This window comes from Ambystoma mexicanum, chromosome 5p, assembly GCF_040938575.1.
Source record: "Ambystoma mexicanum isolate Mex_15411 chromosome 5p, UKY_AmexF1_1, whole genome shotgun sequence".
NCBI lineage: Eukaryota > Metazoa > Chordata > Amphibia > Caudata > Ambystomatidae > Ambystoma > Ambystoma mexicanum.
The window spans coordinates 848,695,688-848,709,475 of NC_090930.1; the positions used below are offsets into that span (position 1 = coordinate 848,695,688).

General features: G+C 44.6%; 1 protein-coding gene across 4 annotated transcripts in view; it reads right to left on the minus strand.

Annotated features, from left to right (window-relative positions):
- Window positions 1–7,643: 7,643 nt before the first annotated feature.
- AMPH (amphiphysin) overlaps window positions 7,644–13,788 on the minus strand; it is a 1,422,934-nt gene continuing 1,416,789 nt past the window's right edge. For 3 of the 4 annotated variants that reach the window (XM_069613276.1, XM_069613275.1, XM_069613277.1), the window contains one exon: window positions 8,572–8,819. In XM_069613276.1, coding sequence (XP_069469377.1) covers window positions 8,712–8,819 — 108 coding nt within the window. In that variant the 3' untranslated portion in view covers window positions 8,572–8,711. Of the gene's footprint in view, window positions 8,820–13,788 lie in introns of all 4 variants that reach the window. The other variant, XM_069613278.1, reaches the window with a different exon arrangement.

A 13,788-nucleotide genomic window follows, 5' to 3' on the forward strand; every position in this document is an offset into this window, starting at 1 on the left:
TCGTGTACAACAAATGGGAGTAAGGGGTAATGAGTTGCAAGGGTGGAGGGATGGTGGACTCTCTGAAGAAGGGGTGGCATAAACTTATTTGGCATGTGTAAAAGTTTGAAAAAAATATGTGAACTTCTTGACATGGCTCAAGGAGCCTGAGAAACCTGTTTAGATCCGGTTACTTACACGCTTTTTTCCGTATTGTAAGGGCGATGGCATGGTGCCTGTGGGCATAAATTAAAACTGTGGGACCACTCTGTGTATTCCTGATTTGGCTGGAGGTACAGTGGCGATTCTCGGTTTATTCTGGTCATGTGGGCCCCGTTGTACAAACAATTACCTCCGGCCTGGAGAGGTGTATGCATCATCACCACTTTGCACGTGCCCATCCTTGTGGTTCCGCCGAGCCACCTGACTGTCTAGAGTCCACATTTGTCCACGATCCCCCCTGCATCCCTTGTGTCATCGGACATGGACAATCTACAAACTTTTAAGGACTCGCGAGAAACAGACTTTTTGAGATCAAAAAATCTAACTATGTGTCAGCAGTATCTTCTGAGGCTCTAAGGAACATTCCTGATCATTTTTTGACTGTTTAGCCATACTGAAACTTTTTTCTCCTCTCTATAGGCCCCAGGCGTGCAATCCTCTGTCAATGCAAAATGGCTTCATATAACCAGTTAGGAGCCTATTATTTGTCAATTCCTCTGTGTTAGCATTCAATGCCATCAAAGAAGAACTTAGGGCTTTGCGTCTTGTAGCCCTTCTGAATCACTATATCTTGGACCTGCTAACAGCTATGGAGGGTTGGGTGTGCCATAAATTGGGCTAAACGTGATGCACATATCAGCCTCCTAATGACTTGGATAATGGAACTTTGGCTCAAACAATTACTGAACTGCAATATCTGTAGGGTCTATGAAGAGGGAGGCAGGAAATACTGATGATACTTTTTTGGACTCTTTTCTCTTGGATGCCATTGTGGATGAACATATTCTTAAAACTACTTTCACCTGTTTTGATTTTTTCTCTAGCACTTCTTTGTTCTTGTCAGTTATGTCTTCGATGCTGCTCGACTCAGATGCCTAGGAGTACTGACTTGTTTCTTGTAAACCCATCTAAGGCTAGGTATAGGACCAATACTCTTCACATGGGCACTCAAACTGATTTTGGAATGATTGAAGGGGGGGTTTCTGTCCTTCCCCGGGTTAGAGTGAATATGTAGAACAATGGGTAGATTGCAGAACTAATGATGAGTCAAATTGGGGTTGTCTAGTGGAGGAGTATGGGAAAAACAGCGAAGATTTGTTCCATAAAAATAGTGAGATTGATGATTTGGAAATTGGTTTGTTAGTTAATGGATTAACTAAAGGGGGGAATGTTGGGAAATTGGAAAAGATCGAAACTTCATGTATCATTCCACTGGCTAGGGCTGGAGGTTCCATGTGTTAATATCCCTGCAAAAATATTGCGATACAAAAATATTGGCATATTTTTGCGGCGATATTGACCCATGGACCCTGCGGAGGACACCCCAGCAACCCCCATATTATTTTAAAATGTGCGGGGGACACCCCAGCAACCCCCACATTATTTTAAAATGTGCGGGGGACACCCCCGCAATCCCTGCTCCCTACAAAATATCCCCCCAAGTATATCGCCAATGGCGAGACAAACGACCATATGTACAGCAATATTTTTGGTGGGGATATTTTGTAGGGATACCGGGGTGGACACATGATCATTGTAATTTATGTCACTTTTGCAAATTGCTCCAAATATTACAATATTTATGGTAAATGGGATAAGTGTTACATTTAGGTTACTTTGTGTTATTTTGTGTAGAGGCGATACATTTGTAGATTTGCATGCATGCAGAAACATAACGATGAAACATTGTCACACGGAGGGTCCCTCCACACTCAGGTGAAGCAGGCGATCAATATATGCACATGGAGTTAAACTGTATGAATGGCAGTCATGGGAGGAGATAATTGGTATAAAATCCACACATAATGGTATTCATGTATGGGAAGTATTTTTTGAATTTATTAAAAGATATATATATATGAGGTATGGTTGCTCTATGTATCAAGGGGCGTTTTCGCAGTCATGGCACAGGCCTGTCAGCAGTCAGAGAACAGGTCTGTAAGCTGTTCAATGGGGTGGTTGCAGTCAGTTTGCAGATGGCTCAAGTGCTGGAGAGTGAAGGGAAGATATGATCTCTGCTAAACAGGAGAGTTCATTGTTGGAAGGGATTGACATTTATGAAACCTGCGTGGTTGTTTGAACAGATGGCGTCGCCCAGAATGCTTACGGAGATCAGTAGTAATACATTTCAGCAGAGCGATTGTGTTGTTAGAGAATGGGTGAAACTTATGTGAATAGGAAGGGTCAATAGTCATAATAATCAGACACCGGACAGGTTTGGGCAATGCGGTTAGCAAACACGAATAGGTCAGAGGGAATCTACGTGTCTTTCTCTCATCTTCTTGTGCTAGGTATTTTTAGGGCTGGTCCCTGTGCATCAGTAATAGGAATTCTGCTATTTTTTAACTAAGAGCCAAGACTGCCACCAAATATGGAGAGGTTTTTGGGAAGGGGTGTGTTGAAAATGTAAACTTTGTAATTATGAGTTTTAGGGGATTTTGTTATAATGCCTGTGCCCAATTAACTGTTTGGGTTTTAGATTTCTCTGTCCGGGGCAACCAATCTTGTTTGGGGGATGCCTTTGTAACGGTATCTGGGGGAGTGTATTAACTGTTACAAACTGTATATAATATGTGTTCTTTGCGTGGTTCAAGGAGACCAGGGTTAGTTTGACTGGTAGATTTCATCTAAGCTCCCTCCCAGCCATTGTACAATAAACTTGCTTTATGGACAAAAGGCGCACTTACTAATTTTAGAGGTGGGCCTAATTTGGGTAAAGGGGCAGAGCTAAAGGTCCACGCCTAGAATAATGAATAGCATCTGGTGGCCTATTTCTCTATAACCTTATTGGAGAGCTACTCAGTTCTGGAGAGCGAGAAGAATTGCTCAATTCTGGAGAAAGAACTATTGCTGGTTAAGTTAGCCTGCCAGGAGTGTAGACATCTGTTATTGGAAGCACAGTGCTCCTTGGAAATCTGCATGACCATCAAAATTTGCAACTTCTCCAGAATTTTCACTGTTGGAACGGCAGACATGCTTACAGGGCTTATTTCATATTTATCACTTACATACCCTGCACTCGTAATATTGTGTTGGATGTCTTGTCCTGCCAAGGTCGGGACATTAATATGAAATTAAGCCATGTAGGAAGGATGCTCGCTGGAAAGACATCCACTTCTTGGTTGAGTCATTCTTGAAGCAAGTAGCGTGGTAAGCCACTCTTCGCTTGAAGGAGGAAAGGAGGCAATGCAATGTATCTGCAAAGACTGGTATTTTTTCAGCAATAAGAAATGTGTAATACTTGAAGCTCCTCAACAACGAAAGGTGTTGACTATGTGCCAGGATTCCCAGATAGGGAACATTGGAGAATTGCTATTTTGAGGTCGTTTTGCTGGAAAACAATCCACTAGGGCGTAGCAGATTATGTCTGATCATGTTCTGTCTGCATGCAAGCAAGGACACCTCATGCCCCGTTGGGGAACTAGTACAGCCTGTTATGTCAACAAGACTATGGCAAACCATTGCCACTGACCTTATAGTGGATCTGCTGAGGCCTGAAGGGAATAACTACAACATAGTCACCATGGATATGTTTACTAAAATGGTCCATTTCATCCCCTTAAGAAAGGTTCCATCCACATCAACCTTAAATCACATCTTTTGTCTGTGGTAGCCCATTTACATGGTCTTCCCGAAATAATTATCCCTGATAGAGGCACCTAGCACTCCTCCAAGCTCTGGGCTGGACTCTGCACGGCCCTGGGAATCCCCAGAGCTCTTTCATCTGGATATCACCCAGAAAGTAACAGGCAGACAGACAGTTTAAATCCAACACTGGAGCAATACCTTCATTGCTTTACCATCACAGCACAAGACAACTAGGCATCCCTTTTGCCTACAGTTGGAGTTTCCTTTAACAACTCTAAGCACTCTTTTATTGCCATGAGCTCTTTTTACTGCATGTATGGATACCACCTGAGGACATTTCTTGCGTTAAAGCCTCCTGATTCTCTGGAACCTTTGGTGGAATCCCTCCTTGATGAGTTACAAAAAGCACAAAACAAGCCTTAGAAAATGTTCAAGTCACTTAAGCGAACATGAAACTTTACGCACATCAAAAAAGTAGTGAAGCTTAATATGAACACAGTGATAAAGTATAACTTTTGGCTTGTCATTTAACAGCTCATTTCGTACCTACAAAATTATCACCCTAATATTTTGAACGATTTTCTATTCTGAAACACATAAATCCATTAACCTACAAACTAGAACTTCCTTCAACATGCACTCGAATACATCCAGCGTTTCATGTGTCAAAACTCGAACTCAGTATTGAAGGATGTTTCCTGAGGAGGCTTGGAAGCCACCAGCACCACTCCCCAGATATATAGCAAGAGAATAAGAGATTCAGCAAATCTGTGATTCTCGATACCAGAGGGGAGTATTGCAATATGTAATAGATTGGAGAGGATATGCCCCATGTTAGAGGACCTGGGAATCTGTGCAACGTGTACCTGCCCCAGATTTAGTATGGACATTTCTTGGCAACCTTTCAGAGAAACTGGGTGTCATGAGCCATAGGGTGGGGCATACCGTCAGGATTCCATCATGCCTTGCACTTGCAGACTCCCTATGGAACCGCTGGCAGTGGACCCTGCCGGAAACATTCCAATATGGCGGTGCCACTTATGGGTTAGAAGCTGACACCACGTAAGCACATCTTATAGCAGAGCTTTGGAGTGTCATGACTGTCCAGTAAGCTAGAACTTGTTGCAAAGGTGTTTCCTTTCCGGTTCCTTTATCCTTCCTAGCCCTTCTCTTGTGACCTACCTTCCTTTCTGCACTGCTTTGCTCATATTCCGGAACACTGCTCCAGTTCCCACCCCTTCCCAAACCTTCATTCTGCATGCCTAGGGTCTAGTTTCAGACTCGCCTGTGCCTAGTTTCTCGTTCAGTTCCTCCTGTCTGAGTGCCTTCCTGTGGTACTTTGACTCTTACCTGAGATCCTGGGTCCTTCTACAAACCACATGGCTGACTGTCTTGAGGGCATCCACGCTAGAACCCGCAGAGCAAGTTGCAAAATTAGAGTATTTGAGGTTTGTCCCCTTTGAGGGGGTTTTCTCCACGGTCTTGGCCTTCCTTGAAACCTTTTGCTTGCATGTCTCTTCCAGGTGAGGAAGTTGCAACCAAAAGCGAGAGATCCAACCTATTCAAGCCCTAGAACACCTAGCTAAGACACGTCACAGACATCATGATTCAATGACTGCCACCCCCAACGTACTCCCCCCATGGAATGAGTTGGGCAGTGTGCTTCTTCTGACCAACAATGGAAAAACAATACAGCTGCAGGACAGAAGGTTCCACAGGTCACCCCCCCCAAGAGTAGAGTTTGCAATAGTGTCGCTTTGGCTTCTTGCGTCACAGTGAGAGATGCTGATGGTGCTGCTTCTGGGCCTCTTGCCAGGCCCTCGGCTCTGTCTCCTCCGAGTACGCACCTGCAGGAGGAGCAGCGTTCTCGCGGTGTGGCTGGTGGCCATTCTGCAGCTTCCGCAACATGCCGCAGCCCAATGCCCTTCCTCTCCCCTGCCTTTCTCTGGGATTGACACCCTTCCTCCTCCAGCTCCTCCCCTTCACCATTTCTCGTTTGCTTTGATCCGCTATAATGTTTGGCTTCACATGTATGCCATGAGAACACTGGTGAAAGTGAAACGCTGAACGCAAGCAGATGCCCAATTCCTTCTGCGTTTTTAATGATTATGTTTTTGTGATACACATTTCTGAGAAAATAAAAACACAAACTACTTCCATGGACGAGCAGCTCATTGCTGTCTATTCTGTGTCCTTTGGGGTCCACGTTACATCATATCTATTGTATGGGGAACAAGACCACTTTGCCTCGTCCTGTTTTATGAAAAGATCTCCTAAGAGCGCAGGCTTTACCTGTTTTACACGAAACCAATCCAAAATAAGTGAAAGAGAATACTCTATCTGTGGCCTGCTACACATGCCACTTTTGCCGGTGCACGCATGCCATTGTTGCCAGTGCACGCATGCCATTGTTGCTGGTGCGTGCATGCCATTGTTGCCGGTGCACGCATGCCATTGTTGCCGGTGCACGCATGCTATTGTTGCTGGTGCGTGCATGCCATTGTTGCCGGTGCACGCATGCCATTGTTGCCGGTGCACGCATGCCATTGTTGCCGGTGCACACATGCCATTATTACCGCCGCACGCTTCCATTGTTGCCGATGTACGCATGTCATTGTTGCCGGCGCATGCATGCCATTGTTGCCACTGCACACTTCCTTTGTTGCCGGTGCATGCATGCCATTGTTGCCGGTACACGCATACCATTGTTGTTGCCGGTACACGCATACCATTGTTGACGGTGCACGCATGCCATAGTTGCTGGTGCAGGCATGCCATTGTTGCCGGTGCAAGCATGCCATTGTTGTTGCCGGTGCACGCATGCCATTGTTGTTGCCGGTGCACGCATACGATTGTTGTTGCCGGTGCATGCATGCCATTGTTGCTGGTGCACGCATGCCATTGTTGCTGGTGCACGCATGCCATTTTTGCCGGTGCACGCCTGCCATTGTTGCCAGTGCACGCATTCCATTGTTGTTGCCGGTGCACGCATGCCATTGTTGCCGGTGCAGGCATGCCATTGTTGCCGGTGTACGCATACCATTTTTGCCAGTGCACGCATGCCATTGTTGCCGCTGAGCTACTTGCATTTTGCTGAACAGCAGGGGAAGGTTCACTGACCCCCCACATAATGAGAAAGACATTTCCAAAGGCAGGAAGCAGCTCTGGGACCTTGTTTATAGCTGCAAGAGGCAGGATTTAGACGCCAGGGAATGTGAAGAGAAATGGCAGTGGCATTCCATCTTGCGGGATGAATGCGCCAGGTAGTGTGCATTCCAGTTTACAATTATACGGGCCACAAAAAAGATAAGTCTAAAACTTAGGCTTGCAGTGCATACAAACATGTGGAATGCAAACACCTGGGCATTGTTGGGTGGAGCGGGGCACAAGGCAGCACACTTTTGCTTTCCCTGCCCCTAAAGGAAACAGACTGCCTTCCCGCTCATCAATATATTTGCATCTCAGTTTATGGACAACACGGTGATGCAACAACACGTACTCTCCGTATTGTACAAAACAATAGATAAAACAATATTCAAGCCCATTTTGATCACGTGCGCAATTAAGGTTTATCAGAAACCTGTGACTGCACTTTGAGAGAGGAGCAACCACCGGTGCCCTTTGTGAATAGCACGCACGTGCATTGAGCGAGTTCTTACACTTGCATAAGCAAAAACATTTTAAGTCATTTCTAAATCAGCCTCATACATTGAACAAGGAGCAAGATGCCCTCATGTCTGCAGGGTTTCTTGCAAACGTGTCTTTGTGTCTCAACTTTACCCTGGAACCATTACTGCTATTGATTTTTCTGACATCTTTATGTTTATCAAAAATGACATCACCCTGGAAACAACTGATTATCCGGGGACATAATCAAAGGTTTATTGGGTTGACACAATACAGAAAACAATAGTTACACAGTTTATGTTGATAGTAGATGCATCATACTGTTTTTTTTTCTTCTCGAAAATAGTGTGTCGATAGGAGGTCTTCAAAACTGTCGATTTATTCGACTCGTACATTGTGTTTGCATTGTCCAGCCAACGTAAATGAAAAATAAATAAAAATGTGCATAAGTCAAGGAGGTTGTTAGCTATCTCGCAAGCCCACTTTCTCAGCCTTACTGTGGAGCTGAAGGCGGAAGAAAGTCTGATATCTGCCTGCTTGATATTCAGGAAGGCGGGGCAGGCGCTCTGAGCCAGCATCGCTTCAAACATTATGAAAAAATACACATTAGAAACACAGTTACCGTAGTAATGTTTTGGCAATGTAGGAGCTAGTTTTGCTTTGGCAAAACAAAACTATTAACCGTCATGCCAGAGATTGTAAAAGCAACACGCGTATCGATGAATCTACAGAGTCAAAGAGCTACGATGCCGTTAACATAAATGACTTGTACTGTGTATCATATATATACATATATGTTGGGGGAGGGTAAGAGTTGTTTCAAAAGAACATTGAAAAATGTCTGCAGCAGTATTTGCCAGGACACAAACCTTCAAAATCTTCTCTCTCAGGAGTCGTCACAAGAGGATTGGCGACGACCTCTTCGGCGGTTTGCGATCTTGACACTATAGACTTAGAGAGGTTACAATAAGGTTCTGGTCTTGAGGAAGCTACAGTCATCGGAATTTCATGACGAGGGGGCAAATACAGGATCACTGTAACGGAGTTCCAACAAAGCGCGACAAAACCCTGTGTGCTGCATACAAATGGACAAATAAGGACAGTGTTGTCATTTACGTCTTGCATTCATGCTCTCTTTTTTCATATACTGTATGTTCCACCAGTAAGCCCTCTCCGGCGCCAGTCCGAAACCGCTAACATCCGTAACATGAAGGGATCGCCAATCTTCACCCAGAGGAAAAAGAGAAACCTACTGGAAGAGCTTCCTGTTAAGAGGCCTATGCTTGGAGCAGGAACTATTTTAGGCGGGTGGTGAAGTTTTCTGGAAACAGTCCCTTGTATGTCTGGACGTCTCTAAACTGAAGCCAGTCACGTTCCTTGATCCCGGTCAGCCAGCCAGCTTCCTGTAAGAGTAAAAGAGACAGTGGCTCAGTTTATGGTTGGGCAAGTTATCCAGAAATGGCAGTCTTTGTATTATTCATATTATCTATCATCTGATTAATGGTCCTTTGGGAAAAGAAAGAGGAATGTTGAATGAGGCATCATGGTGTGATATGATAGGTTATTTATAATGCGCTTAATACCCAGAGGCTTAATACCCAGAGGTTTCTAAGCACCGGCCCGGGGATCGAACCAGTGTTGCTCCGTGTCGTCTTGCTTCCAAGGCGAGCGTGTTACCCCTAAGCTATCCTCCTCATGACACCGATTTTAAATAATATTGGAAGTCCTTATCAGTCGGGATGCCACTTTTAGTAGTTTTTAGGGGTTTGAGTTTGCTGAACAAGAAAACAAGTTGAGTCACAGAGCAATTTCAAAAGATGTCATGCATGAAGGACATAGCAGGTGTAGCTGAATGGGAACTGAGATCCATGGTCAGTCGCGATGTCTGGAGTAATACATACACTAAAAATTGCTTGGGAACTTGAGATCTGTAAAGTGTACTGTTCAGATGATGTTGGACACCAGTGAGAATGCAAAGCCTTGATTTGCTGCTTTGTGACTGGTGCTGGACTTGCACGGGGCCAGTGGTGGGAAGGTTTTCCCACATGTTGTGGAATTACCCTGAGGGGCAGCCTTGTAGAATTCAGGAGTGGTGGGCGTGCACATCCTCATATATGCCTTGCGATCTGACTTGTCTAGCCCTCAGCCATGTCCTTGTTGGAGAAATATCAGTGACTGTTTTGCTGAGGACTATATATTGTGCAAAGGGGGGATTGCTGAGACTCTGGGAAGCAGTGACGTTTGAGACTTGGCTGGAAGATACCTCATGATCTAGTAGAGTAGGGGAAAGTGTTTTTCTGAGCGAGCCGAGGTCTAGAAAGTGACAACAGTGTTTGGTCCTAGTTTGTAGAATTTTACCCTACATAAATATGGGTATATAATAGATGCGTCCACCCCTTCTGGCCATTTTCCATCCACATTGCCCTCCGTAGAAGCCCTTTACCTGCTCATTGAGGCTATATTCCCCTGCACTTGCACGATCTCAATGTCACCTGGCCTAATAAGATCGTTGTCTGTCTTCCCTCTGTTCCCCCTCCCTTGCCTCGTCACGCCTTGAAACACTTTTGCATAGGTGCGTTATAAATGCCATATCACATCATATTTAAAAGCGAGGCAATGGAAACACACGTTACTGTTGTCATGCTGTAGAATTACTGCTCCTACTCGTAATCTATGTAAGTTGATTTGCATTTTGTCGCTGATATGTGGTTGTCAATAGCAAGCCTGTTTTAATGTGCTGTGAGAATGGGGGTTTCTCCTGGATTGTAAATGGTGAAACGGGCGTTTCTTTAGCTCCATGATTCCAGTGGTCTGTGCCCACTTTGACATATGAAAGCTTTCTGGGCTCAAAGAAGGGACTGCTTTGGTTTGCGTTTTTCAATGTATTTATATAAGGATTTTAAGCAGCACCTGCATGGCACCACACGCGGGCTCCAAGTCATCATTTTAAATACCAGTAGGCAATTTTCCGGATTTCTTAACAGATACCATGACAAGTCTTCTGGACCATTTCCACCCCAGTGACCACATTTTTCCTGGTCTATGCTCCCTGCACCGGCTTCCAGTGACCAGAACAGTGGCCATCAAGCAGAACGTCTCAAGAGCAAACTCCATGGTTACCTGCCCAGTTTACTCCTACGGTCTCCCATTGTCTTTTTGCTGCGCATCATGTGCTTTAGGCATTGGCGCAATGTCCTGCTCCATCACGGTCACGCTCCTCAGGAATGGGATCCAGATCTCAGACCACCTCACATTTAATAAAGCATTACTAACCAGACTCTCACCCACTAAACTCAGGGGATAAAACACTGCTCCTACTGCAAGAAAGCACTAAACCAGACATGCCTCCATTCAGCCCATGAGCCCCTCCTTCCATAGGGATCCACCCTGACCCGCATCTCATTAGACACGTTGGGTATCCTGCTGCATTTTCGAGCCCCTGCCCACTTGCTCAACTTCGAATGCCATGCATTCTACCGACAGAGGGAAGCAGCGTCCCCCTTTTCCCATTTTTGCCACCAATATGGATGAATGACGATAGAGAAGAAACTTGATCAACTGGTAAGCAGAGTTATGTTCAGTGGCAATGACTCTGATGTGTCAAGGGATCATTAGTGCAGTCAATCGTAATGAAAGAATGGTGTAGTCAAGAGGCGTTGCTAGGAGGGGGCTAAGGGGGCTTTAGCCCCGGGTATTTTTTTTGTTGAAGCCCCAGATAGAAGCTTAGGGGCTACAACCAAAAGGCTAGCTAGCCCCAAGTCCCGACAGTGCCAGCATTACCGTAGCCCGGACCTTTTCCAGACCTAGCAACACCCCTGGTGTAGTCATTAAATGAAGAACACTATAAAACTCACTGATCGCTTAAATTCCCCGATATGAATTAATTACGTTTGGAATACACATGTATGAGGCTTTGCACCAAAGTCCAAAAAAATCTCTAATTGGTTGACCAAGTATCCTCAATGGACAAGGCCATGCATGGGGAACCCACTCAAGGTTAGATGCATATTTCAGGATCCTACTTGAATCCTTAGCTCCTAGTAGACACTCACCACAGTTTGAAGGTCACTGTGTTTTGCTTTTTCCGATTAGGACTTTGTTTATAGCCTTATGACATTTTCTCATAGGTTACTATTCCCATGTAGTCCGTAACATTTACAGAATTTCTTTTTCTACTCAAGTCTCTTTGAAGTTATTCTTTGAGTAAATACTTCTTTAGGCAGTGTTTTTAGTTAAAGGCAGTGTTTTGCTTTTATGTTGCCGTTTTGAAGGCATAGTTTTTTGCAGCAGTGCATTGTTTTCGTAGATGGGGTCTGGAATAATGAGCTAAGAAAGGGAGCTAACTGAATGGAATGTTGCTGTATTTTCTTTATCCTTCAAGGTAATGGAAGGCTGAGATAACAAAGGGGTCTAAAGGACTATCAGTACCCGGTGGGGTGGCCTCCCAGCCAATCAGGAGGGTCAGAACGGGGGCTTTGTCACATGGTACATCCCCGCTCCAAGAATCCTTGAAAGCAGGAGGCTGCCATCTTCCCCTACGGTACTTGGGTAACTGCGTTCCCACATCCCTGCCTACCCAACTCCAATTTCCACACCCCCAACACGCCCCCACCGACTCCCCGTTTACCTTGCGTGCCTTCGTCCCTTCCCGGTGCCGGGAACACTGTGTTGCCAGTGCAGCTCTGTTGCGGCAATGGCCACCATGCAAAGGGAGAAGGGACTACAAGCATTTCCCTGATCCATGGTGGCCATCTTGTTTTGTAGTTTTTTCAAGCTGAGAAATGGCAAACATGCCGTTTCTCAACTTGAAAAAAACACTTTTAGTATCCTGGTACAACGTGCTGGGATACTAACATCAATACACCCCTCGCTTTGCTTGGGCTTCTAACTTATGCCTCTGGGCATTACCTGACCGCGAATGCTCCCCTAACTTGGGATGTAGTGCGTATTTATTTTGTATTTTTTTTATTTAATGTGTTATTTGTTCCCAAGAACTATTTCACACTTTAAAATGCATAAATCATCATCAAAATCAAAATGGATCATATTATTTCATTATTTAAAACTCCAACTAAATACACTAGAAGCACATACTTATAATATTCAAAATGTATACAAATATGAAAAACCTTTAATTTATTTATTTTTTTAGTTCATCCAGTTCAGCGCTCACAACTTCCCATTCATTATAAAGTGCAATTGTTAACGAGGCATTGTTGGAATTAAGGCAGTACTTCAAAAAGGCTCCCTCACTTATAGAGTCAATATTATGTACAAATCGGGCAAGCAGTTTTAAATACAAATGCTTCCGGATCACACACAGTCATTACGTGCTGTGCCATCTCGATTATTTCCGAACTCAAACAAGGGTGACAAGTTCGAGACTTCCATGAGACTTTCGGGCCCAAAGTAGAGAGTGTAGGGAGATGGTCCAGCCGTAATAATAAATAAAATCGACGGACCAGACTAGACCGACATTTCTGTGGAAAACACTGAGGTGATGAAAATGTGTAGCCCAGCAAAAAGTGGTCGGGATATCTTGAAAGCCCTTCCACATGGGAATAATTGTTCACCCAATCCTAAGCATTTTTTTTTTTTAACATATTCAGTCTTTAATTGGTAATGATCAAGAGTCCAGTCAGGCTGCCAGTATAATGTTTCAAACAGTGCCAAGGTTAGTAAGTGCCCCGTATATAACTGGTTACACTTGAGATTCTCTCTCATCAAATAACTCATACAGTGGGCACTTAGAGTCCTTCCAAGCCTTAAAAAGGAGTAAACCCCTTCTCGGTAGTACTAATGAAGGGAGCGAGAGCAACCCACATTCAAGGTGCACCAACTCAACCGGGACTGATCCAGGTAAACCTAAGATTGAGCTCCAAAATGTACCCTCGGTTATCTTCTAACCAGTGCATATCACGCATATAGAGAGCTTCCAACCCATATACTGTTGCAGGACAAAAACTCTGCTTATACAATAGGACAATAACCGCATAGCTGTACCCTGTCACACTGTTGGTGAATTGTTTAATCAATGAAGTCTGAATTAGCGCTCTTATGCTTCTTTTCCACCATCAGTTATAAATACTTTGCCCTATCAAACTCCATGCCAAGGTAACTAATAGACACCCTCTGCTAGCAACATAGGGGCTTTCTTATAACCCTTGCCATAGCACATAGGAGAAGTCTTTTCAGTGTTGGGGACCAAATTGTGTTCGCCGGCATATCTACAAAGCTTGCTGACTGTCCAAGGCATGTATTGCTTGATTAGCAACTGGGGCGGGAGAAGAAACCAATCTGGTTGCTCGGATCGAGGGCTGAATCCCATGATCTCAGCTCCCATTCTGAGGAGCCAGATGGCTGCTTCCCCTG